The sequence below is a fragment of the Macaca thibetana genome, chromosome 5 (assembly GCF_024542745.1).
Source record: "Macaca thibetana thibetana isolate TM-01 chromosome 5, ASM2454274v1, whole genome shotgun sequence".
In the NCBI taxonomy this organism is placed as follows: Eukaryota; Metazoa; Chordata; class Mammalia; order Primates; family Cercopithecidae; genus Macaca; species Macaca thibetana.
Window position 1 is genome coordinate 125,686,756 of NC_065582.1, and position 23,432 is coordinate 125,710,187.

Genomic DNA, 23,432 nt, shown 5'->3' on the forward strand with positions numbered 1-23,432 from the left:
CTGATGTGTATCATTTGGACTTGTTTTTATTTTTCCAGATATTTTTGTATAAGAGATAAAAATAAGTGCTTAAATAAATGAATTACTTTGATTAGAGAAATACAGAAAAAATTAATTATCATTATAATACCCTTTCCTTGAGTTTAAGTAATTATTTTTCCTCACTTCAGTGACTTCAACATGTTCATAGGCATTAGTGAATTAAATCCAATAAACATTTGCTGAGTACCTAATGCATTCAATACACTGTGCTAGATACTACAGGGAATAATACAAACATGAATATGATTACACCAGATCACTAATGCATTTATACAAGATGTGAGCACATAAAGAATTATAATAAAAGGCAAATTTCAAAATTCTGGTGTCACAAGAGCAGAGCTAACCGAAACTGTGGTACACAGGAGCTTGAGATCACACGTTGTTACAGAGACCCGGAAAGGTCTTGGAAGAAGTGACCCTAACCAGGGACTAGAAAATGGGAATGTCTCAACAGAAAGAGAGGTGCTAAAGTCTGCAGTGTTTCAGGGAAGGTTGAGTGATTTAGTTTGGCTGGCTTTAAGACAAAAATGAGGTAGCTGTGGGCAGTAAGACTTAATAGAAGATAAGTCTACAATGGTGGTTGGGGGATATACTGAAATTTAATTATAACATAGCTAGTATTTATCACATTCTTATGTACAAAGTGCCAGGATTTACATGTGCTGTTCTTATAACTCCCGCAATCGTCCAATAAAGTAGGTACTATTATTCCACTTAAAAACGAGGACACATTTTAGAATGGCAGATTCAGGAAGCATAGTTTAGGAGGAAGCCACAGATTATGGTGGTTAACTGTATGACTTTTGGAGCCATAGGTTTAAATCCTACCTATTTCTTCTACTAAAAACCTTGGCAAATCTCCTAACTGCTCCATGGCTTACTTTCTTTATCTGTAACATGAGGTTGAAAGAGTAATTTCCTTTTGGAAATGTAATGAGTATTAAACATAGTGCCCAGCAAATAAGTTGTTATTAGTTTGAACCATACGAAATCATTGCCTTTGTAGTCAAATATTGGCAATTTCAAATGGCTCAATTTAATAGGTATTAGATGTTTTTAATTTAGAAGACAAATGAATGTCATTGAAAGGTTTTGCCCTCTGTATCTACATCTTATTTCTCATTCTTTCCCATATATATACCTCCACCCAATAGTTATACTTGCTATCTTTATCACTTCATCAATTGCATTGCAAGGGGCTTCTTTCCCCTTCAGTTTCAAAAACCAATCTAAATAGCCCTAAACCAAATTAAATGGTAATGACACCTAACTGAATATTTCATAGTAGAGCCAAGGGATAATAAAATACACCACTATATCAGGGAAAACCATATATATAAAATGTTTAATATTTCAGCTATGGAACCAGACTTGTAATAAGTAATACATATATATGGGAAATTTTATAAAAATGTTTCAGATAATTCCTTCACTCATTCATTTATTCTTTCATTCACTTATATATTCAATCGATTTTTATTGAGCACATCCTATGCACAAGACACAATATTAGGTACAGAAAAGCATATAAAGATAAATGTGACACATTCTTTACCATTAATAATAATATATATTATCTAAAATTTAATTTGAGCTAATATGTAACTGACAATGAAATATCTGGACCACCTAAAACAAGAATAAATGATTCTGTGACAAGTTTATATTCTTGCATTATGCAAAAATGATTCTAAAATAAACTATTTTTTCCCAGAAATTGTATGAGTTATATATTGCTATGTAACAAATTACCCCAAATTTAGCAGCATAATACAACAAACACTTCTTATCTCATACAGTTTCTGAGGATGAGGAATCCAGAATGGTTTCCTTGGGTTTTCTGACTGAAGGTCTCTCATGAAGTTATGGCCAAGCTATTAGACAGGGCTGCAGTTGTCTGAAGGCTTGACTGAAGCTGGAAGATCCACTTCTAAAATGGCTGTTGACAGGAGGCCTCAATTCCCTGCTGGCGTTTGACAGAAGGTCTCAGTTCTTCATCATGTAGGTCTTTCCAGGGCTGTTCAGGACATGGCAGTTGAATTCCCCCAGAGCAAGTGATCCAAGACAGAGCAAGGAGGAAGCCATAGTGACTTTTATGACCTACTTCAAAGTTTCACAGTCTCTTCCATTTTCCTATATTTGTTAGAAGTCCCTAATTGCTAAAAGAGTACATTTTTAAATGTTCTCACCACAAAGAAATGTAAGTATATGATGTTATGGATATGTTAATTCACTTGATTTAATAATTCCACAGTGTGTACATATATCATAATATAATATTGTACCCCATAAATACATACAATTATTATTTGTCAATTAAAAATAAAATAAAAAGAAGTAAGTCACTAAGTCCAGCCCATTTGCAAGGTGAGGAGAATTAGGCTCCATCTCTTCAAAGGAGGAGAATCAGACTTTATGGATATAAAACTACCACAGAAGTGATGTTAATGACTCATTTGAATAATTGATTTGAATTGTTTTGCATTTGATAGAACTTTGTGCTTGCATGTGCTTGTTACTTTTTTGTTCATAAGTTTTAAATAATAACTTTTCTACTTCCTGATTTAAAAAGTAACAAATATTAAGTATAGAACACTTAATACATATAGGGAAATTAGAAAAACATGAATCACTCATAATTCTACAATGCATATATAGCCACTTTTAACATGTTTTTGTTTCTCGTGTGTATATATGCAAATATTAGTGTTCACACACACATATATATACACATACATATATGATATATATGCCTTAAGTATATAATAAATATTTTGGAATATGTGTATGTGTCTATTCTTATTTAGATATATAAGAATTTACCCCTGTAATTAAAGTTATTTGGAAACATAATTTTAATGGCTACATAACATTATACAAATAAATGTTTATTTCTCTTTTTTTTTTGAGACGGAGTCTTGCTCTGTCGCCCAGGCTGGAGAGCAGTGGTGCCATCTCGGCTCACTGCAACCTCTGCCTCCCGGGTTGAAGCGATTCTCTTGCCTCAGCCTCCCAAGTAGCTGGGGTTATAGGCGCCTGCCATCGCACCCGGCTAATTTTTTGTATTTTTAGTAGAGGCAGGGTTCACCATGTTGGCCAGGCTGGTCTCAAAATCCTGACCTCAAGTGATCCTCCTGCCTTGGCCTCCCAAAGTGCTGGGATTACAGGCGTGAGCCACCGTCCATGGCCTATGTCCCTCTTTCATCTTTTAAAATAATTTTCTGAACATTTAGGCTTATTTCCTTTTGTCACAATACATAACAATAGAAAACATATTTTTGCAGAATGTCTTTGTATCTCTGGTTATTTTCATATGATAGGATCTTACAAGTAGATTGTAGGATAAACGGACTACTAAATTGCCTTCAGGAAAAATTATATCCATTTGTATTTTTACCAGAAGTTTGGGTCCCCATCTCATGGTGATTTATTGAGTATTTAATGTTATCATTTCTTTATCTTTGCTAATAGGCCAAAATGTGTATTTATTTTACCTTGTACTTCGGTGGCATGTCAGTTATTATTTTACTATCTCTCAGCTCCACATTCACTGTTGGTTGTCTGCTCCGTGAAAATAGATACAGGCCCTTTAAATGTTTCCTTAGCAGTTTGAATGATGGCATGCTTTGTCAGTAGAGGGCGCTGGAGACACACTGCAAGAGGAAGGGGTCTTTCCTGATGGCTCCGGGCTGGCAGGCCAGGCTCCTGGAGAGCAGGCTTTTTTCCTTCACTACTTTGACTGGAGTGGTTTCTCCAGTGCTGGTTGCCTGTAGGGTGTAGCTTTCTCCAGCATTTCTCCACTTGCTTCTCCAGCTTTTGCTTTGGGCAGTGGTGGTATAACCTGGAGCCACAGTGCAAGCCTGTACCGAAGCTCCAATTGCTGTTCTCCATATCTTTTCTTCAGCTGGGTGCACACTCATAAAGAGGACCCTGATGGACTGGGCAGCTACTGAGCCACTTGCCTGAGCTTTGTCTTGTGCAGTCTCGTCGCACACAAATTTATGCTAGGTTCCTGCAAAGTAGGCCTCTCCGGCTCCTAGTCCCAACAGGGCCTTGAACAGAACCCCTGACTCCTTCTTTGTGCTCACGCTTTGGCAAAGCCCCAAATCCCTCTGTGTATCTCACCACCTGCCTCAGCTGGTCTACACCCAGAGGGTTGGTTGTACTTGCTTGTCCGGTATCTGTGGTCTTGCTCTGGCCTGGGCAAGCCAGCAAACTTCTCTCCAGTGGGCTGCAACCACACCTTCTCCAGTGAATTCTGAAACCCTCATTCCTGCTTTTCCTTGTTAGGATTCTTTCGCTCAGCCTGAGGGTACCTTCTCTTTTCGTCTTTATTAATATTCTTCTAGCATAGCTTAATTATTCTTTATATTAAACTTTCCCCGTTTACATTACTGCCTTGTTTCTGTATTCTGATTGATACAGACTAACACAGTTGATCACAGAAGATATGACTTTTTTCACATACTTAGCAGCCATTTGCATTTTCTCTTCTGTGATTTTCCTTTTCATATCTACCTTTTTTTTCTGTGTAAGACTTGGTTCTTCTCTTATACATTTCAGTCTATTAAAGATTAATCTTTTATCATGTTCATGGCAGGTATATGACACTACTTTATTTTTTTATAAGTATGTTGAATTTTAACTATTACATTTGCCTCATTTAAGTGAGATGAGACTATTTTCTTATTAATTGACAGGTGAAAGAATTACGATGCAAGCCTCTGGTTTATTCAGTAAGAGAGACTTCTTAGGCTTGAAAAGGTCATAGCACACTTTCACCTTCATCCAGTGTAGGTGTGGTAATACTGAGAAGGAATGCCTTTGTCTTAAACATGTTTTGTATTTTAATATTGTTAGTTAATCTTCCAATTGGGTTTATTGCATATAATCTCATTCCTTAGAACTTGTAATATGATCAGACAATTTACTACAATGCTTATGAGGAATGCAAATATAATTAGTTTAAGAATGAATGTTGTGTATAACTCAATTTTAATATAGAATTTATAAATAAAATCAGAGACTATACTTACAGCATTTCTTCATTTTTAATGTTTTTTTTCAAGTAGGTTAAGCAGATCTGTAAGTACCCTGAGAGTTGACATGTAGAATAAGATGCTAAGAGGGCAGAGTTTGGGATTCCCTACCTAACTTCAGCTACAACAGCCTTGCTTTATCCATTGTATTCATTCAGCAACAAATGGGTATTTGTGGGCCAAGTCTTGCTTTAGCTGATATAATATGTCTATGGGACATACATATTTTTTGAAAAATAAATAAAGAAAAAGTTCAACTCACTTAAAAAAGAGCTTAAGAAAAGTCTTGAACTGATAGAACAGAGAGAGAGAAAAAGGATTAGGGGGAGGTTCGAAAATTTAAATTAGGATTGCTTAAAATAGTCTATAATCTTTTCCTTTCCAAAGGCCAGACAGCTCTAATGTTACAGATAGCCAGAAGTCAACAGGCCATTTAAGATAGTCCTAGATTTTATGAAAATGCCAGAGTTTTCAAGAAGCTATGAAACACTGTCACTATTAAGTAGATCCTTGATGGTGTAAGACACTGTATTTCTTTTTCATTGCAAGAACTGGCAACTTCTTTTTTGTGAGTCATTTCTGAATTCATTGATTATGTTTCAGTTCTCTTGAGAGTCCAAGTTAAATGAAGTTTAAACTGGTTATCTGAAGACACCATTTAAATTTGAGTTCATTACATGTTTTACTATAAAAGCGATTTGGAATACGCAGTATTCAAGCTTATTTCAGTTACTGAAACTAAACTCAAGCTCATTTTGTCCAACTGTGAACCCTAGTTAACCTCATCACTTCAAAAAGAAATGAGCTTTTTTGACATTCAATTTTCTACAGATTCAAGTCTCATATATATTCGTATAAATGCAAGTACAGAACTTCTGCATTCATCAAATAGTAATATCTCTGAGTTTTTTGAAGTGTTTTAGCAACAGCAGCCTGTACTGCTAAACTGTTGTCTCTGTTTTTATTACTAGTTTATTTTGAAGACATTTCAGTATAATAGCCTTTTCTTTATTGAATCTGAAAATGAGAAGAAGACAGACGATTAAAAATTGACATATTTTGTGCATTGGACTATTAAAGAACCAAGTATCCAATATGCGTGTTCTTGACTTACTTTGTTACTATTCTTTGAATCTCTCTTTTCTCTTCTTCATTTAATCTTTGAAGAATGGATTCCAAGAAAGAAAAGTGGAAGTTAATGTACTGAGCCACCTAAGAAAGAAGAAGAAGAAAACAAAAAGCAGAACAATTATGCAAAAGGTGCTGAGTCAGGAGGGAAGCAAAAAACAGATTCAGAGTGATAGTATTCATACATCACTGCTAATTTCTTCTGCATCTTTATCCATGAGGAAAATGCGAGCATTCTTTTCAGAAGGTCCCTGCAGGAGCCTCTGCAGTAGTGGAATGTCTGTCTTCTTTAGTCGTCTCTGTTCTGCAGTGAAAACAAGAATCAACCACAATCAGAAGTTCATGCTGGAGGAAAAGAAGGAAGATAATTTTCCAATTTATTTTTCTTATTTAACTCACTGTGAAAAAAAATAGCACCTGCAACAGGAGGCAATTATTCAAAAAAGCAAATTGAAATTAAAACTTAAATGAACTTCTTTCTCTTACTATATCTCAAGGGTTGACTTAATGTCTCAAAGAACTCAACCTTCCTTTGGTTAGAATGTTCAAACAAATCTCCAGTCTGATAGGCCTTTTCTAAAGCAACATGCCTCAATACTTATTTAGGTTTCATTCCATCATTCCTTCATCCATACAACAAATATTTATTGGTTCTTTCCAAGTTCAGTTGATGTAATTCCATCTTTCCAGTTGTTCAAGTCCGAAACCATGTAATTATTTTCAATTCTTCCTTTGTCTCACTCCACACCCAATTCTTGGCTCATCTTTAAAAAAATATTCATGAGTTTTTTGAGATCAATAATATCCTTATTATTTATTCATCTGTGGGCTTAATCCATTCAGCCACGAAAATGAGATAGAGAAGGAAAATACCTTCCCATCTGGCATGTTTCCAGAACTTCAAATTTCCAAAAGTTATAATATAAATACTCCCACTACAAAAGTACTTATAGCTTTCTGGCAAAGTAGTTGCACATATGGCATTTCATTTTTATCAGAATGAAGCATGAACAAAACATAGTGTCCTTATATTCATCTTATTTCCTCATTCTCTCCCTCACCTTGCTTACTTTCTTCAGAACAGTGAGAACTGTTTTCATTCCCTGAGCTGGACTTATCCCAGGAAAAGTCAAGAGAGAGTCTAGAACTCGGAAGCTCAGCCTCCTCACAATTAAAGTGACATTACCCATTCCTGTTTACACAGTGCCAGTGTTTACTGTTCTAATTCCTCTGCCATTTCTGAAGCAGTTGGAAGCCTTGACAATTTAGCTCCTCTCACCCACCCACCAGAACCCTCTTTTGACCTTCAGGTTCAATGTTAAGTTGGTTTAGTATCCTCTTGCTTCGTGATTCTGCTTTATGATCATCTGGGATGATTATTAGAAATACATATTCCTAGAGTTGTCCCCTGATCTGGAAGGGCTTGGGAATCTGCATTTTAAATGAACTTTATAGGTAATCTGAAATGAACTACAATGTGAGATACACTGTAATGGGCTTTGTAGCTATAAAGTTAAAACCCACTATCTCTGTTTTCCAGATTACTGTCCAAACAGGAGCCACATGCTCTCTTCTTTTCTCTGTTTCTGGTCCCTAAAGGGTCCTAGTTATTATTATCCTCAGTTATGGATATATACAAAATTTTGACACATAATATAAAAGAAAATGGGATTTTTATAGGTGAAATTATAAAGAACTACATTTTTTATAATAAAAATAGACTTTTTTTTCTTATAGAAGCAACACACTTGTTTGTTCATAGGTCCAGCACCTTGTGTGGAGCCCAAGAATGACTGGAAAAAAACTAAGCCATATTTCTGCTCAACTGCAGGCTAAAGTTAGAGGTGTGAGGAAAGAACGAGGTGCATGTGAATGGAATCCAAGTCTTGGAGAGCATCAAAGAGGGAATTTTCAAATCTTGTACAACCTAGCTGTTCAAGTTATCACACAACATTTAAGACTTCTTAATAAAACTGCTTTTTTTAAACCTTAAAAAAAATTCCCTTCCTCATACATGCATGCTATTGTAATTGGAACAAAAGAGAAAAGTATAAAGCAGGAGGTAAAGCACAACTGGAATTTCTGAGCCCTAAGATATGCTGCATTACCCTTTGAGTGTCCCCTTCAAGCAACTCTATGCACACACACAAACGCATAATACATAAACGTAACCATATCATGCTTGCTATTTTTACTGTACATGCCTTTTAAAAAATCATTTTTTTTCTTTGTATTTTACACAGAGTCTCCCTCGGTCACTCAGGCTGGAGTGCAATGGCGCGATCTCGACTCACTGCAACCTCTGCCTCCTGAGTTCAAGCGATTCTCCTGTCCCAGCCTCCTGAGTAGCTGGGATTACAGGTGTGCGCCACCAGACCTGGCTAATTATTTTTGTATTTTTAGTAGAGACGGGGTTTCACCATGTTAGTCAGGCTGGTCTCAAACTCCTGACCTCAAATGATCTGCCCACCTCAACCTGCCAAAGTGCTGGGATTAAAGGCGTGAGCCACTGTGCCCACCACTCCCCTTGTCATCCTCTCATCTGCATCTCCCCAGTCCCCCACCAGGTAATCTATCTCAATGGTTTTGTATTTATCACTCCATGCCTTTCTCCCTGGTCATATGACCACATATACCACATATTTAAATGGGAGCTTGTAACTGTTTGTTAAAAAAATGGGATCTTGTATATATACTTTTAGACATCTTGCATTTTTCACTTAAAATATATTATGGAGTTCCCTCCATTCTATTGGCATAAATCTAACTCATTCCATCCAATGGCAGCGTAATAATCACTTATTTAATAATTTCCCTAGTATGAGTAACTTTGTCTTTAGCTTTTTGTCCTCATAAACAGCCTTGCACATAAATCTGTAAGCACTAGGGCTTACATTTTTGTGGGATAGATTCTCACAAGCGGAATGGTCGAGTTAAAGGACATATATACTGTAAATTTTAATAACTATTGCAATAATAATTTCCAAAAAAGAGAAAGTCATATTTTCACCAGTGTTGCATAAAAATATCTTTTTACCCCGATGCATGTCAGCCACAGGTAGAATCATTTTAAAGCACTTTGCCAATCTGAGAAGTGCAAGATAATATTACAGTGTGGCTTGAGCTTGCATTTCCTTAGCTACTTGCATTTCACTGAGTTTAAGACTTTCCTGAAACTATTTAACTGGTTATTATAGCTTTTTCTTTAAATTGTATTTTCATGTTTTTTTTTCTATTTTTGTTGAATTGTTTGCCTTTTGTAGGAAACTATTGGTATTATAGTTATTAATCTTCGGAGTACATTGACAATGTTCTTTGTAATCTACTATTTGTATCTTTTAAATTGTTACACAGTCCAATATTGCTACCCTTTATTTTATATCTTTTGGTTTTCTTTCTTTCCTAAACAAAGAGAATATGAATATATATGTGCCCTTAGAATTTTCCAAAAAATAGATCTTATCTTTAAGCTTTCTATTTATAAGAAATTTAATTTTATATATGTTTGGAGATACAGCTTCCATTTTCTTAAGGTTGTTCTGGCATCAAAATGTATTATTTTATTCTAATAAATTTCTGGCTCAAACATTCTGACACTTAAATTATAGCATGAGTTTTTTTTCTACAAATTGACATAAAATTTTTCATTTGTGAAGTTTTAAAAACTTTCATTTCAGTATCACTTTAAGTTTTCTCTAATCTCTCTAGCATGCTCCTAGCATCCCACTTATAGTGCCCTCCCAAAGTTCTGCTTCTAACCTTTTACCCGCTACCACAAAGTTCTCAATATGCATCTCTACTGAGGAAGAGATAGCACTCCCGCAATGTGTCAGACCCTGTGCTAAAAAAGAGGCAATATCAATGTCAGAGAGAACAGGTGTGCAATCGTGACTCCTCTAAGAGTGACACTCAGAAAGGAAAGCCAAAAAGAAAGTTACAGAGATGAGCAAAGACAAAAGTGCATAACAATTCCCGAGGGTTCTGATCTCCATTCAGATAATTTAATGTCTGGCCAACAAGCAAACTCTTTCATATAATAAACCCTTCAGGGATACCTTATTCTTAAGTTATCTTTCTTTAAAATTATGGACTATAGATAGTGTTCTAAAGACTACGCCTTCCTTTCTTCCTGCCCATTCCTCCCCTTTCTCCACAGAAGGAGGTAAACTGCTCTTCTGCCGTCCCTCTGGGCAGCAAACTGTAACACTCTAGAGTCAGGTACAAAGTGTGATCAAACTTTCTTACCTCCTGTCGCAAAAATAACGTGAAGAGCAAAATCCTGGGGACTATTTTCAATCTGTCAATGGAAAAAAATGAACAAATATAAATTCTTTGTTGTTATATGATGTTTTCTAACCTGACCAGACCCAAATCATGTCTGTTTTCTCTCTTCCATTTTTCACTTTTAGACATAAAATCTTCTCTGCTCTTATGGGAATTATATAATTTTTCAAGGGATAGTTACTAAAAGGTGTTATACAGAGGAAAGAATCTTTCAGTACTCAACATACAATTTAGATTTACACGTTCATAGATCTTTTTCAGAAGAGTGGATTTATGTATTTACAGTTGAATTACATATAATATGTTTATAGCTCAGTTAGGTAATAAAGGTTACCTTAAATTTTTGGAGAAGTTGCTTTATTACTTCTTCAGTTCTCATGTTACTGTTTACTCTGACCTTAGTTTCTGATCCAAAAGCTGGAATGAAAATTGATGTCTAGAAAAAGAATTGTCATATAAGTCTTTAAAATTATATTATAGTAAGGGTAGTCAATATCTTCAACATAGTCTTCTTATAGGGTAAAAAATAATCCAAGGTTATCGATTTAAAAATTTTGTTTTGTTTTTGTTTTTTTGCTTTTCTTTGTTGTTTTTTAATATTATGTGTTATTTTAAGCAGCTTTATATTGTTTCTAGAGTAAATTAGGTAACACACCATTTGAGGATGCTTATAACATTTTCACTGGACAATTACATCTCTCTTTAGTGCAGTTGAAGATTTCAAAATAAGTAAGAAAGAATGTCACCAGATGTGTATTTAAAAATGGAAAGAGATATCAAGGAAGGATTTATTTCCATATATTTTATTTTATTATTTATTTATTTATTTATTTATTTATTTTTTTTAAAGGGATGACATTTATTCCTTTTCCAAATGTTACAGTAAAACCAGGTGGAAGAGAATGGTTTTAGCAGTTAGAAAAAAAAAAAAAGTACAAATCTGGGGTTTGGCCATTAAAAGTTATTTACAACAATGGGAGAAAAAAAGACAACAAGAAGTTGTTTCACATTACAGACCTCCCCCCACCCCAAAGCCTAATACTTGCTTACCAAGTCAAAAAAGAGACACAGTTGATTCACAAGCTGGAGGTTTGAACTTGAGTAAGACATTTATAAAAACCTAGACGGGGCAGTGTCCTCCCCAGCCCAGGTGCCACTAGGCACAGCACAAGAGACTAAAAACAACAGGGGGAAGGCTGGACACTCAAGGTTTGGGAGTATAAGCACCCCACTTCTGGCTCAGGGATTTGGGCAGTAGGATAAACAAAACCTACTTGGAAAAGAATTGGGGAAGAAAACCAACAACTGCCTTATGCAGGGGTGGGGACAGGGAAGGAGGTAGGGCTAGGGACAGGAGCATTTCACATCACTAACCTAACTTGGGAAGCTGTAAGGGACCATCTTCAACTGGCCTTAGAACCAGATGGCTGATGGGAGAATCCACAGGAGGGAGAGGAGGAAAGGGAACGTGGCTGGGAGGAGGCAATAGCCCCTTCCTTTCTGGGCACAGGAAGGCAGCCAGGGCACCAGGTCCAGGCAGTGACCTCACAAGGACAGCACAGTTTTTGCAGCTTAGAGATCACCCACCTGCCCCCACCTAGCTACTCATTCTGCTCAGCGCTGGCTGGTGTAGGGCCACTCTCCGGCCCCGACGGAGTGGATGGCTCTGTAGCCTGGGGCCCTGCCTCTTCTTCTGAGGCCGCACTAGCCTCTGCCCCCTTGGCCTGGGGTTCCTGGCTCTCAGGGGTGGCTGCGGCCTTCCCTTCCTGGGCAGTGCCCTCGTCGCTGCAGGCACCGATCTCCCCCTGCTCCTGCTCTTCCTCTGTGGGTGAGGAGGCAGAAGAATCACCCCCACCCTCCTTCCGATTTCTCTTGAAGGACAGGCCGCTCAATTTGAAAGGCTTCTTGAAAGAGAATTTCTTCTTCTTCTTGGGGGTCTCCTTGGGGGGGACCTCCCCCTTGGCCTCAGCACCCTGGCTAGGGGGTGCTGGCTCGATGGCATCGCCAGTGGCCCCGGCTGCCTCATCTGTTCCGTTCACGGGGGGCGACTCCCCTTCACCCTTGGGGGATAAGTCTCCATTGCTTTTCACGTGGCCATTCTCCTGGCCGTTGGCCTTCGCGGGGGAAGCGCCTGCTGCCTCCTCGGCGGTCACGTCGCCCCGGGGAGCCTTGGAGCTCTGGCTGCCCATGATGGGGGTCTGCTGGGGGGCGCTCGGAGCCGCCCCGGGCTCGCGCCGCAGGGGATAGTACGGCGGGGTTGGCCCGGCCGGCGGAGGGGTGGGGCTGGCGCCCGAGGGGAAGGGGTGCCGGGGGAAGCCGAGCTGCACCTCCGCTCCGCGGCCAACCCGCTAGCCGCACCCGCCGCCGCTCCGCTCCGCGCCAGAATGCCCCATATATTTTATTTATATGCACAATATCCCAGTATTCCAAGGCTCTGTAGAGGGTGGGTTCAGCAGACGTGGAGATGGGTGGGTTTTGGGGTGGCTCAGTGGAATGTTAAAAAGATAAGTCTTGTATCTTATTTGAGAGATTTGAGAGATCAGCAAATTAGCATCAAAGTATACAAACACACAGGTATATAACATCCACACATGTAACACACACACGGCATTTGTGTGGTAAAAATATGAATACGTAAATAAGTTTTCTGAGAAGATGTATAGAGAATGTCTAGGATACACTTTTATAAGTATGAGAAAATTCATTATTTGTAGACATTTTAGAGCATTGATAAGTTATTCTGTGACATTTACGATTTCTATAGAGCCCTGGAAAACCACATGTTCATCCCACGCTAAGTTGAGAATATGTTGTACATGTGGTTTGATGCTGTTTATGTGAAGAAGCTTCATGCAGTATGACAATAACATAGATTACCATTCAGGAGACCTAGATTTTAGTGCCTACTAACTGCCCATGAACTCCAACTTTGTCAACTCACTTAACATCTTTATTGACTCACTTAACATATATTTGATAAATGACTTCATTTATAAAATGAGAGTAAGACTAAATAATCTCTAAGAGTCCTTCTAAAATGTCAACACACAGTGAATTTGTTTTTCAGAGCAATATTTTAAATCCACAGTCTTTATATCAGTTGTGTTGGCCAAAACATATAATGAAACCTGTTATCATTTAGTATTGCATGGATAGAAATATACTACTGGTGAAGTTATATTCACCATAACTAATCTCCAGATAAGACAATCTAAGCCTTTAATATGTGCATTATTCATAGCTTAACAATATTGGCATTAACAAGGGGCTTCATAGTATAAAAACATATCTTACGACACATAGCAACTTAAGAAATATATCCGCTACAATTCCTATATGTCCATCACCGTATAATTATTGATAGAATGCTTTGTTTTTTCTTTTTTGTTTGTATTGTTTTCTGCTAGTTATTAAATTACAGTGAATGACATTTGTGTAAAATATCTATAGTCCCAGCTTGAGCTCATTCAATCAACAGCAACAACATAAGCTGATGTAAACTGAGTTCTTCTTTTGTGCTAGGTACTATTCTTATGTTTAACTTACCTCATTTCATTCCATCCAATCAACAACCTTGTAAAGTAAGAAGAATGAAGGAACTAAGATCAAGAGATTGAGGACGTTTTAAACTTGCTCAGCAAGAATGTAAAACCAGGCTGTCAAACTCCAGGGCCCAAGTATTTTACCACCATTCTGTGCTGCCAACCTAGTGTCAATTTCATTTTCAGCACAAGTGATCCAATCTGAAAGTCACTTGCTTGGAGCAGTGTGGCTTTCCTTCTTCAACACAAATTACCCCACAAGATAATGACATATAACACAATTTCTGAGAAGAGGGAACCAAGACAATTTGTAGCTGCCTCTCTGTGGGGGACTATCGATGCTACTTTATAGCTATGAGGATGATTCTGGAACCCTAAAATTCTGATATGAATAAAGAATTGAGAAGAGAGGTTTCTCCCCACAAGGCTCCAAAGACACACTATTGATACCTCTGAAGAATAGAAGAAGAAGAAATAAAGTAGAAATCCTTACAGGAAAAAGCCTACAAAGCAATGAGTTCCTATTTCTTCTTAAAGGCCTCCGAAGATACCTGGCACAGTGTGAGTGCTAAGTATTTATGAGATGGAGTGATGAATGATTGCTAAGGTACATCACATGAAAAATATTTGAGTTCTGGAAAAAAATGATGATATATTTCCTACCTTCAGCAGAATGTAATGTCTTACAAGCACTATGGAAAGGCACATATAAATTTAACACATATTAAATGAAAAAACGGAATGTGAATTGTATCTAAACTACAACTACACTTACATAAAAAGGGTATGTGTATAGGTAAAAGACCTGGAACATGGCAACATGAGAAGTACGATTTATTGGAATACATTGGCCTGTGGCTTTTATTTAAATGCTCATGTTCAAATGTCCTTTGATCCAACCTCTTTGTGGCACTTAACGTTATTCCAATATTGTTGTTGGTATGTTGGTTTCCCTGCTCAGTCCCTGAGCTTCATGCTGGCTGAGACATCAGTTGCCTCATCTGCATGTTTTTAATGCTTGGCAGAGTGTCTGCCACTTAGATAGAGTTCATCCATCATGTTGGTTAAAAACTTGTGTTCTGGAGTCAGACAAAGCTAGGTTCAGGTTGAGAGTTATTACTTAAAAGTAGCATAATCCAAGACAAATTGCTTAATCTCCATGACCCTAATTAGCTTATATGTCAAGTAGAGAAAATAATGGTACCTATTTCATAAGATTGTTTTAGGGATTAATAGGATTATTCAGTAAAAATCTATTTAAAACACATTTACTTTAATACCTAGCACATAGAGAGTGCCCCCAAAACGTTAGATATGCTACTATTATTATTATGACTTTAAATTGCAAATTGAATTGAGTGGTATCGTTAGTGAAACAGGGAACCTTACTTTATATTACATTAATGGAATTGTAACCCACTTACTTCATGGTTATAGAAGTGTCCATTAATAGAGGCTCTATTTTTCTGTCTTTCTTTTCTGTCCATCATCAGAGGCTTCATCCTTTTTCTCACCAGGGCTGCTTCACTCATGGTTCTATAGAGCACTGGGGAGTCTGGTTCATCCTCTGTATGTGACTTCAAGGTGTTGCTGTGATAAGATAAATAGTCTGGGAAGAATAGATTATAAGCTCATATCATTTAGCTGCCTGTCTCCTAGCATCCTGAGTGGATTTGTGTATGCTTTCATAATTTTAGGAATATTGCTATTTTCTGGCTGTGTAAAAGCATTATAGTCCACTGCTTAGCTGCGTATTTACTTATTAAATGTTGCCTGAGACTGACTCAGCAAATTCTGCCAGTATCTCATATAAAATTCTTATGTCTTATTCTTATGTTTCATAAGAAATGATCACAATGATCATGTTTGGAGTTTGGGCATTCCTTTATTCTTAATTTATTGCGGAGTGAATTTTATGGCATTTCAGAATGTTAGAGCTGGAATAAACCCAATACTTTATCAGGTTTGATCTCTTATAGGTAAGAAAAAGTACAGTGGGTTGAAGTGGTTTTCCTATGGACATAGTACTCGTAAATGATAGAATCGGGTCTGGATCCTTATTATATGTTGGCCTGAGTTCATTGGAGCTTTCCCTAAAAAATAAACACCGGGCCTTAGTTTTCCTATAAAACTACAGAAAGCTCTTTGAGAAGCCATTTATATGGTATGTGGAGCATTGAAAGATTTTGTTCCCATCTTTTATAAAAGCAAAAGGAATGGTATGCTTTGGACTAGTCCTACTATTTGTAATATATCACAAAGGTAATTCACATTATATTCTTTTTAGAACATTCCAAAAGTATGGTATGAATGACTTTTTCACTTAGTTGCCCACTATCCTATTATTTCTTCTCATCGAGTCATGTATATTTAACAATGATTCATGATTTATTAGTCAAAATTTGGTTATTGAATTATTACAATTTTTATAGCAGATTTTAGAGTATAAAATTATAGCGTAGTCTTGAACAGCTCTAGTATCTATTGAGTAGGCAGAAGGTGTTTAAATGGAATTGAATGGAGCTACGATGTGTTACTAGCCTAAGATGCAGAAGATTCAAACCTGCCTTCTGCCCCTCTTTCTGCTTGTATCCAGTTGATAGTGCCTTTTTCAATTTCCTCTCCTATGCATATTCATATGTAAGAATAAGGCCATTAGGTGGCATTTGTGTTTTATTTTACTTTAGGATTTTAAATAATTTTCTATTGTAATTAGAACATCATCAAATAGGCATGAGATATTTCTTCCTTCTCCAGCACTGCTGTTTAAAATACAAATAGATTTTTATGATGTCTTTGATGCCAAGATACTGGGATTTCCTTGGGTTTAATATATATTTTTAAAAGGATAATTGGAAGGGCCCATATTTAACAAGATGTAAAGATCCCACGGGATAAAGATAAGGGAACCCTGGAAGGAACATCATGTTTGTCATAGGATCTGGGTTCTTGTGTAGTAGCAGAGGAGGTGAAATTGAGAATGATTTGAAAAAAGAAAAAGAAAACAAACATTTCAAGTTGCTGGTAGGCTTGTGAAGTTAATGCTAGTAGGATACTCTTGTTCACACTGAACTGACTTTGTAAATCACAGCCCCATTTCAGGCACATGAACCCTGTCCACCACCCCTCATTCTAGCTTCAGTCATCAGCATCCACTACTCTTTGAATCTTATGTGTATGTGAGAATTACGTGAAAAAATTCATATAAAATACAAAATATTATGCTTGATACTTAGAAGAGTCTCAACAGATTACAGCTATCAATTGCATTGTTATTACTCTTACATCATCACCATTATGATTACAACTGCTAATGTCTCACATCCCTGGAGCTGGCATTTCCCATTGGTTTGCCAAGTTCAGTATGGATCCATTTGATCCTTAAGTATATTTCTCTTTTAAAAAGATCTTTGAAATAACTCCATCAAATATAAAATTGACTCCAGAATATCTGTGTGTTTCTGAGAAGTAATGTTATTGAAATACCTATTAACTAACAAAAACGTTCAACTTCTAAAAAGATACAGAATTAGGTCTGATGGGCTTGGCCTAACATATAAAGCTATTGAGAATAATAAATGACTCTAATCTTTGGGGAAGATATTGAACAATTTTATGAATACACACTTTATTAAAACTATTAGCTCTTCCTATTCTAATAAATCTGAGTGATGTAATATAATTTTTTAAAAAATTGTATTTTATATACAAAAGTAAGGTTCTTAAATGTCATACAAATACTACAGTGACTTAAGTTACTATGTTCCTAAGATATTAAAAAAATATATACATATAAAACAAGAGTTTATTGTGTAGTAGTATGAAAAAGGTTAGATTTCAGGGAAACATATGGGGTCATACTTTACATTAATTAAAAATTAAGTCTCCCAATCAATAAGATTTTGATACTGACCTTGCTGGGAATTCCTTGTTTCAGACATTGGAATCTGGGTCCTGTCCAGCTCACTAATACGATAGAGATCATCAAATTCCCCCCAGCGTGTCATTCTAAAAAGTAATAAATCTTGTATGTAACATCAGTTCCATTCATATTGAAGCCTATGATGGTTTCCAGATTTACAATATTAATACAGTAATACTGTGGGCCTCTGTAGGTGTATATATCATCCAAAGTTATAATGATTTTATGATATTATTAAAATTATATTCATATATTCATACCAAAGTGGTCAACATATGTTTTAAATACTTCCTGTACTTTTACAGAGCTATCTTCTTGACATAATAATTCAGTTACATACTGAAATACAAGTTATATAGATTCTGTAAAACATATGTCCAAATTGAATTAGTAAAAATCAAGATGATCAATTGTTATAAAGATATTTCACAATACTCTTAGGAGAGTTTAGGTATAAAAGTGTTCTTTATATATCCTGTCAATATGTATTGTACCTTTTGCATTCAAAACATTGTTAGGTAGAGTGGTTCTAAAATAATAAAATGTGGTGCCTATCTTCTAAGGCACTTGACTACCATGAAGAATGTAGTTTACAAAGAAGGAAAATATATGAGTTTTCTGCCAGAAAATTATGATTTCATAAAGAAACTAACAATTTTAAGTGCATTCTAGTGCTCAGAATAAATAAAACCTGACAAATGTTTGTTTTTACAGCAGGTCAAAACTCAATTTTATTTTATTTATCTGGTCTTAAGTTTCTTATCCTCTCGGTGCCTGTGTCCTCATCAGTAAAATGAAAATGATAATAGTACGAGGTAGGATAGGTTTGTTTTGAGGATTAAAAGAGTGAATTTGTATAAAACTATTGAAACAGTGCCCTGAAAATAGTAAGCATTCAATATAGATTAACAATAATTATAATTATCCTCATCTCCATTGCCATCATCATTATCGTCATCATCATTATCATCATCATCAGCATCTGTATCCATTTCATTCCTGATGGGCCAGGAACCATTAGAGACCCAAGGTGTTCCTGGATCTCTCTAGGCAAATGGATGCTATTACCTAAGAATCTCTTCAATAATGTCTGTTTTCCTTATGACTAAAATATATTCCACTTATAGGGAATTTGCGGCATTGACTCTACCCAAATTTCATTGGTGGCAACAAAAAATATTTATTAAAACTAATCGTAGTGAATATGAAAAAAATCACCCCTTATCCTCTTTACTTTTGGATTCTTTTGAAGCCTGTTTTATGGCTACTATATCATTTGAGTCTTACAATAGCCTTATGAGGTAGAGAAGGTAATCCTAATATATTTGTTAATTTTCCAGCAAGCTGTACTGTTCAGAATACAGCCAATCAAAACAAATGTCATAAAGCCCAACTATAGGTAGTAACTTTAACTCAAAGGAAAACTACCAGGTCCTGACTCAGAATCTAATTAGTCTTATGGCAGATAAAATAATCCATTTCCCCCAATCTATAGCAGCTGAATAATCAGAAAGTGTCTGACATAATTATCATAGAAGGAGGGTTAGGAATGGAAAAGTCAATACCAATGAAAAACAGAAACTAAAAATGCAAAGTAACCTGATGCTATTTCATAGGGCTAAAGATAAGAATCCCTAGGATGTCGGTCAAATTCTTGGTGACCCTGGAAGATGTGACAGCTTAGTGTTGTCATACAAATATAGGAGGCCAAAAGTGGTCCAATATATTCCATGTTTGGCCCCTTATTTTTTCTATCATCTACAGCAGAAAACACCAGTTTTCAGCTCTGGATTGTGTAATTTGAAGCATCACCCCATCCAACTGTGCACATGACTACGCTTCAGGGCAGTTATCCAGAGTTTTCAAGAGAAAACTGGTTGGCACTTTATGTAATATCAAATAGTTTAACTTGCCCAAACATGGGACTTCTGTTGCTCTGACTAAAGTTCAGGGTGTATATCATTTGCAAATTTAAACTGTGGGGAGGTTTTCTAAGAAGTTTAATAATAAAAAGGAGGTAGAAATTTGATAGACAAATAGAATATGGTCACTTCCCTACCCATATTGTAAGAAAAACAACACCTCTGACGTTATTCAAATGTACACCTGTCCAGTTTGTGCTCTTTATGTTATTCTGTCATGACTCATCCAATATATGCAAAAGCTGAATTTGGAAAGATATTAAAAACAGAAGTGAAAAATAGTGTAAGCAAATACAACCTTAACAAGGGTGTTCTTTTCTTTTGTTATGAAAGATTTCCAAAACGCTTGTGCCACATATGAGAGATCAAAGTACTGTCCATAGAATCGTTTCCGTAAAGAATAACAAGTGGTCAGAGCTCAAATAAACTGATTTTTTAAAAGCTTCTTCACTCCAATTAAGCTGATGCTTCCTCTGTGTGACTCATTTTAAACATAATTAAAACAAACTAACGTGACAAGACCAATGATTCTGTCAAAGAGTGAACTGAAAGACACAAGATTAGAGCCCTTCCTGCAACTGAAGTTCCATGTCATTTACCGCCATGTTTACCCACTGCAGATATAAAATCTGTCATCCTGCAAGAGCAGAGGTGTAAGTTTTGCCCAGAGATGCCCAGTATGGGAAAAAGAAAATAGGAGAAGTTTAGGAGTAAGAAAATAGTCAATTTCTTTTCACAATTAAAGGCTGAGCATTTAAATGGATGTTACCTTAAAAGAGACAACCAGAGGGAGGGTGTCTAGAATTGGATTGAAAAAACAAAAATGATACCTTAGGTGGCTACGCACCCCATCAATGAACCAGAAACCAGAGAAAACCCATTTCAAATTGTGCTGTGCCTTCCTGCCTGGGTGTTCAGCTGGCTCCCAGGAAGTACTCTTGGCTAATTAATGACAACCAAATCTAATCTTGCTCTTGTGTGCGTGTGGCTCTGTATGTATGTAAAAGGAACGGGATCTTTTGCTGCCAAATGTTCTACAGTTAGTCTTGTTACTGGAAAAGGACAAGCCGGGGAAGGTTTCTAGATAATTTTTCTCAACTTTAAACAAAAGAGCCAATTCCTGTTTGCTTCACAGCAATTTACTATAATAAACAATGCAAAATGTAAATGGATCCTATAGCAGGTGTATCATGAGGATATTATTTTAGAACCTGTGGCAGTCTATGGAGAGGCATATTACCTTATCCACCTGGGCTCTTGAAACTCATCCAAAAATTAAGAATTGCTAGAAACAAGTGTTTTAAATTTGAGAAGTTAAAGCATATCTTGGTTAATAATAATAATAATATATTATGATTTCAAAAGAGTTAAAGGACAGAATTTTTTATGTTCTCTATTCTAAAAAAGATAAATATTTGAGATGATTGATATGTTAATTAGCCTGTTTTGTTCATTCCACAACGTACATACGCATAAAAACATGTTGTATCCCATAAATTTATAGAATTATTTGTTAAAAATAAAATAAAATTTAAAACATATCTTGGTAAAGCCATATAAAATAATGATGGTTTACAGTGATACTACAATTACCTTACTTCATCTCTTTGACATTTTCCTTTTATGTTTGATATTTGTTACATTTTCATAAATTAAAAACTTAAAATGCATCAAATAGGTGTGACTCCTCAGAGAATTTTGCAACGAGGGCTTAGGTCATATAAAGTATGGTAGTTAATTTTGTAAATTCATATCTTGTACAGTTTTCTGAAAGCAGAACCCATGAGTAATTTTTCCTTTTAAACGATGCTCCTTGTCATTTAGAATCATTAGCCTCATCAGTCATAAGGTACCTGCAGTGAGAACTGCGGGGCTCTCTCAGGCTGCCTGAGGCTGCTGCCTCCCTTCTGTTCTTCCGTAGGCACTGAGCCCTAAGCTCATTGGCAATCCTTAGCTTGGATGGGAGACAAGAGATAGATAGACGGACCAAGTAGTCACAACAAAGCAGAGGTAATTTAACCACAGGCTTCTGGGGATTTTGCTCTATACTATGTTTTGAATCTCCTCTTTGTGTCAGGCACACAGTTGGGCACTGGGATGAATAAAGCAAATAAAGCAAAAATGAATAAAGCACATTCCCTACCACCGAGAAGCTTGCATTATAGACAAGGAGATAAGTATACAAAAATACTATTGCCTGCATGTGTGTTAAGTGGTATAGAAAAGTTTTCAGTGAACCTAGTATAGACTGAGGGGTCAGAAATGGCTTTCTGGAGAACATGTTACCTCATCTGTGTCTTAAAGGATTGGTGGAAGAGAGTCAGGCAAATCAATGTGGAGAAGCAGGTGAACTTCCAGGCAGAGTCAGGAAAATTAGAAATTGCATGAAATGTGTAGGGAATTACAAAACATTCAGCTGGCGGTAGCATAATTTTTGAGAAATATTGGCACGGTGAAAATCATAGTCTGTCTTAAATATTTTTTTTCCAAAGGAAAAGCAGACTTCTGTCAAGGTGATAATTAACTTTGTTTAGTTGTGGCCAAATATCACATTGGACAAATTGTCCTGGTAGCTCCTTCTACATTGCCTCCTCTGATAGAATGCCTGCTCATCTAACAATGGATGGGAGGATGAATGTTATGAAGAGAAGGCTTGGTATCTCAATGTATATACACAGTGGGTTGAGCTGGAGAGGTAAGGACTAAAAAGCAAGCAGGGATGGAATAAAAGGATGAAAGGAATCTTTATACAGGTATGTTTCTTGCTGAGAATATTTATTAATTTTTCTAAAACTTGTAAAGGGGAAAGGAAAAAATCAATTCAACCTAGATATCCAAGGGACACTTGCATAAACCCACACAGGGGACTGTTTTGTGCATTTATTTAACTTCAAATGCATTTCAGGTTGTTCTGTTGAACAGGATTGGGACAATCAGATGGCGCATCATTAAGTTTCCCTGGTAGAAAGCATGATGAGCCCTTTGTTCCAAGGAAATAAGACATTTAGATTTTATCCTCTTATTTTGGAGACCAGGCCAGGGTAAATCAAATTCTGCCTTTACATTTTGTCTTTTCTAATGAAGGAATGCAGTCTCCAGGAAAGAAGTAACAGAGCAGAGGAATTGAGACCACAGGCTGGGGAGCACAGACAGAAGTAAGGCCCAGTTCAGTTCTGCCACATTGTAATTGGGGATCTTGCATAAATTAGCTAATCTTGAAGAGCTCTGGTTTCTGAACACCTGCTTCATTGAGTTGCTGGGATTTTTTTTTTTTTTTTTTTGAGACAAAGTCTCGCTCTGTCACCCAGGCTCGGGTGCAATGGCGTGATCTTGGCCCACTGCAACGTCCGCCTCCCGGATTAAAGCAATTCTCCTGCCTCAGCCTCCCGAGTAGCTGGGATTACAGGCGGCTGCCACCACGCCCAGCTAATTTTTGTATTTTTTGTGGAGATTGGGTTTCACCATGTTGGCCAGGCTGGTCTCGAACTCCTGACCTCAGGTGATACACCTGCCTTGGCCTCCCAAAGTGCTGGGATTACAGGGGTGAGCC

General features: G+C 36.7%; 2 protein-coding genes across 2 annotated transcripts in view; both read right to left on the reverse strand.

Moving 5' to 3' along the window:
• Positions 1-1,375: 1,375 nt before the first annotated feature.
• RASSF6 (Ras association domain family member 6) overlaps positions 1,376-23,432 on the reverse strand; it is a 49,910-nt gene continuing 27,853 nt past the window's right edge. Inside the window, exons 5-11 of the mRNA XM_050790308.1 lie at positions 17,952-18,046; positions 15,463-15,647; positions 10,831-10,932; positions 10,458-10,509; positions 6,398-6,516; positions 6,199-6,296; positions 1,376-6,101 (exon numbers count right to left, since the gene is read on the reverse strand). Coding sequence (XP_050646265.1) covers positions 6,026-6,101; positions 6,199-6,296; positions 6,398-6,516; positions 10,458-10,509; positions 10,831-10,932; positions 15,463-15,647; positions 17,952-18,046 — 727 coding nt within the window. The 3' untranslated portion in view covers positions 1,376-6,025. The remainder of the gene's footprint in view (positions 6,102-6,198; positions 6,297-6,397; positions 6,517-10,457; positions 10,510-10,830; positions 10,933-15,462; positions 15,648-17,951; positions 18,047-23,432) is intronic.
• LOC126954638 (MARCKS-related protein) lies at positions 11,335-12,912 on the reverse strand. The gene has a single exon (XM_050790317.1). It carries the CDS (start codon positions 12,683-12,685, stop codon positions 12,098-12,100), a length of 588 nt encoding a protein of 195 aa, XP_050646274.1. The 5' UTR covers positions 12,686-12,912; the 3' UTR covers positions 11,335-12,097.

Coding starts and splice junctions, on each gene's coding strand:
- LOC126954638 (XM_050790317.1), bottom strand. CDS start 12,685: ATGGGCAGCCAGAGCTCCAAGGCTCCCCGGGGCGACGTGACCGCCGAG.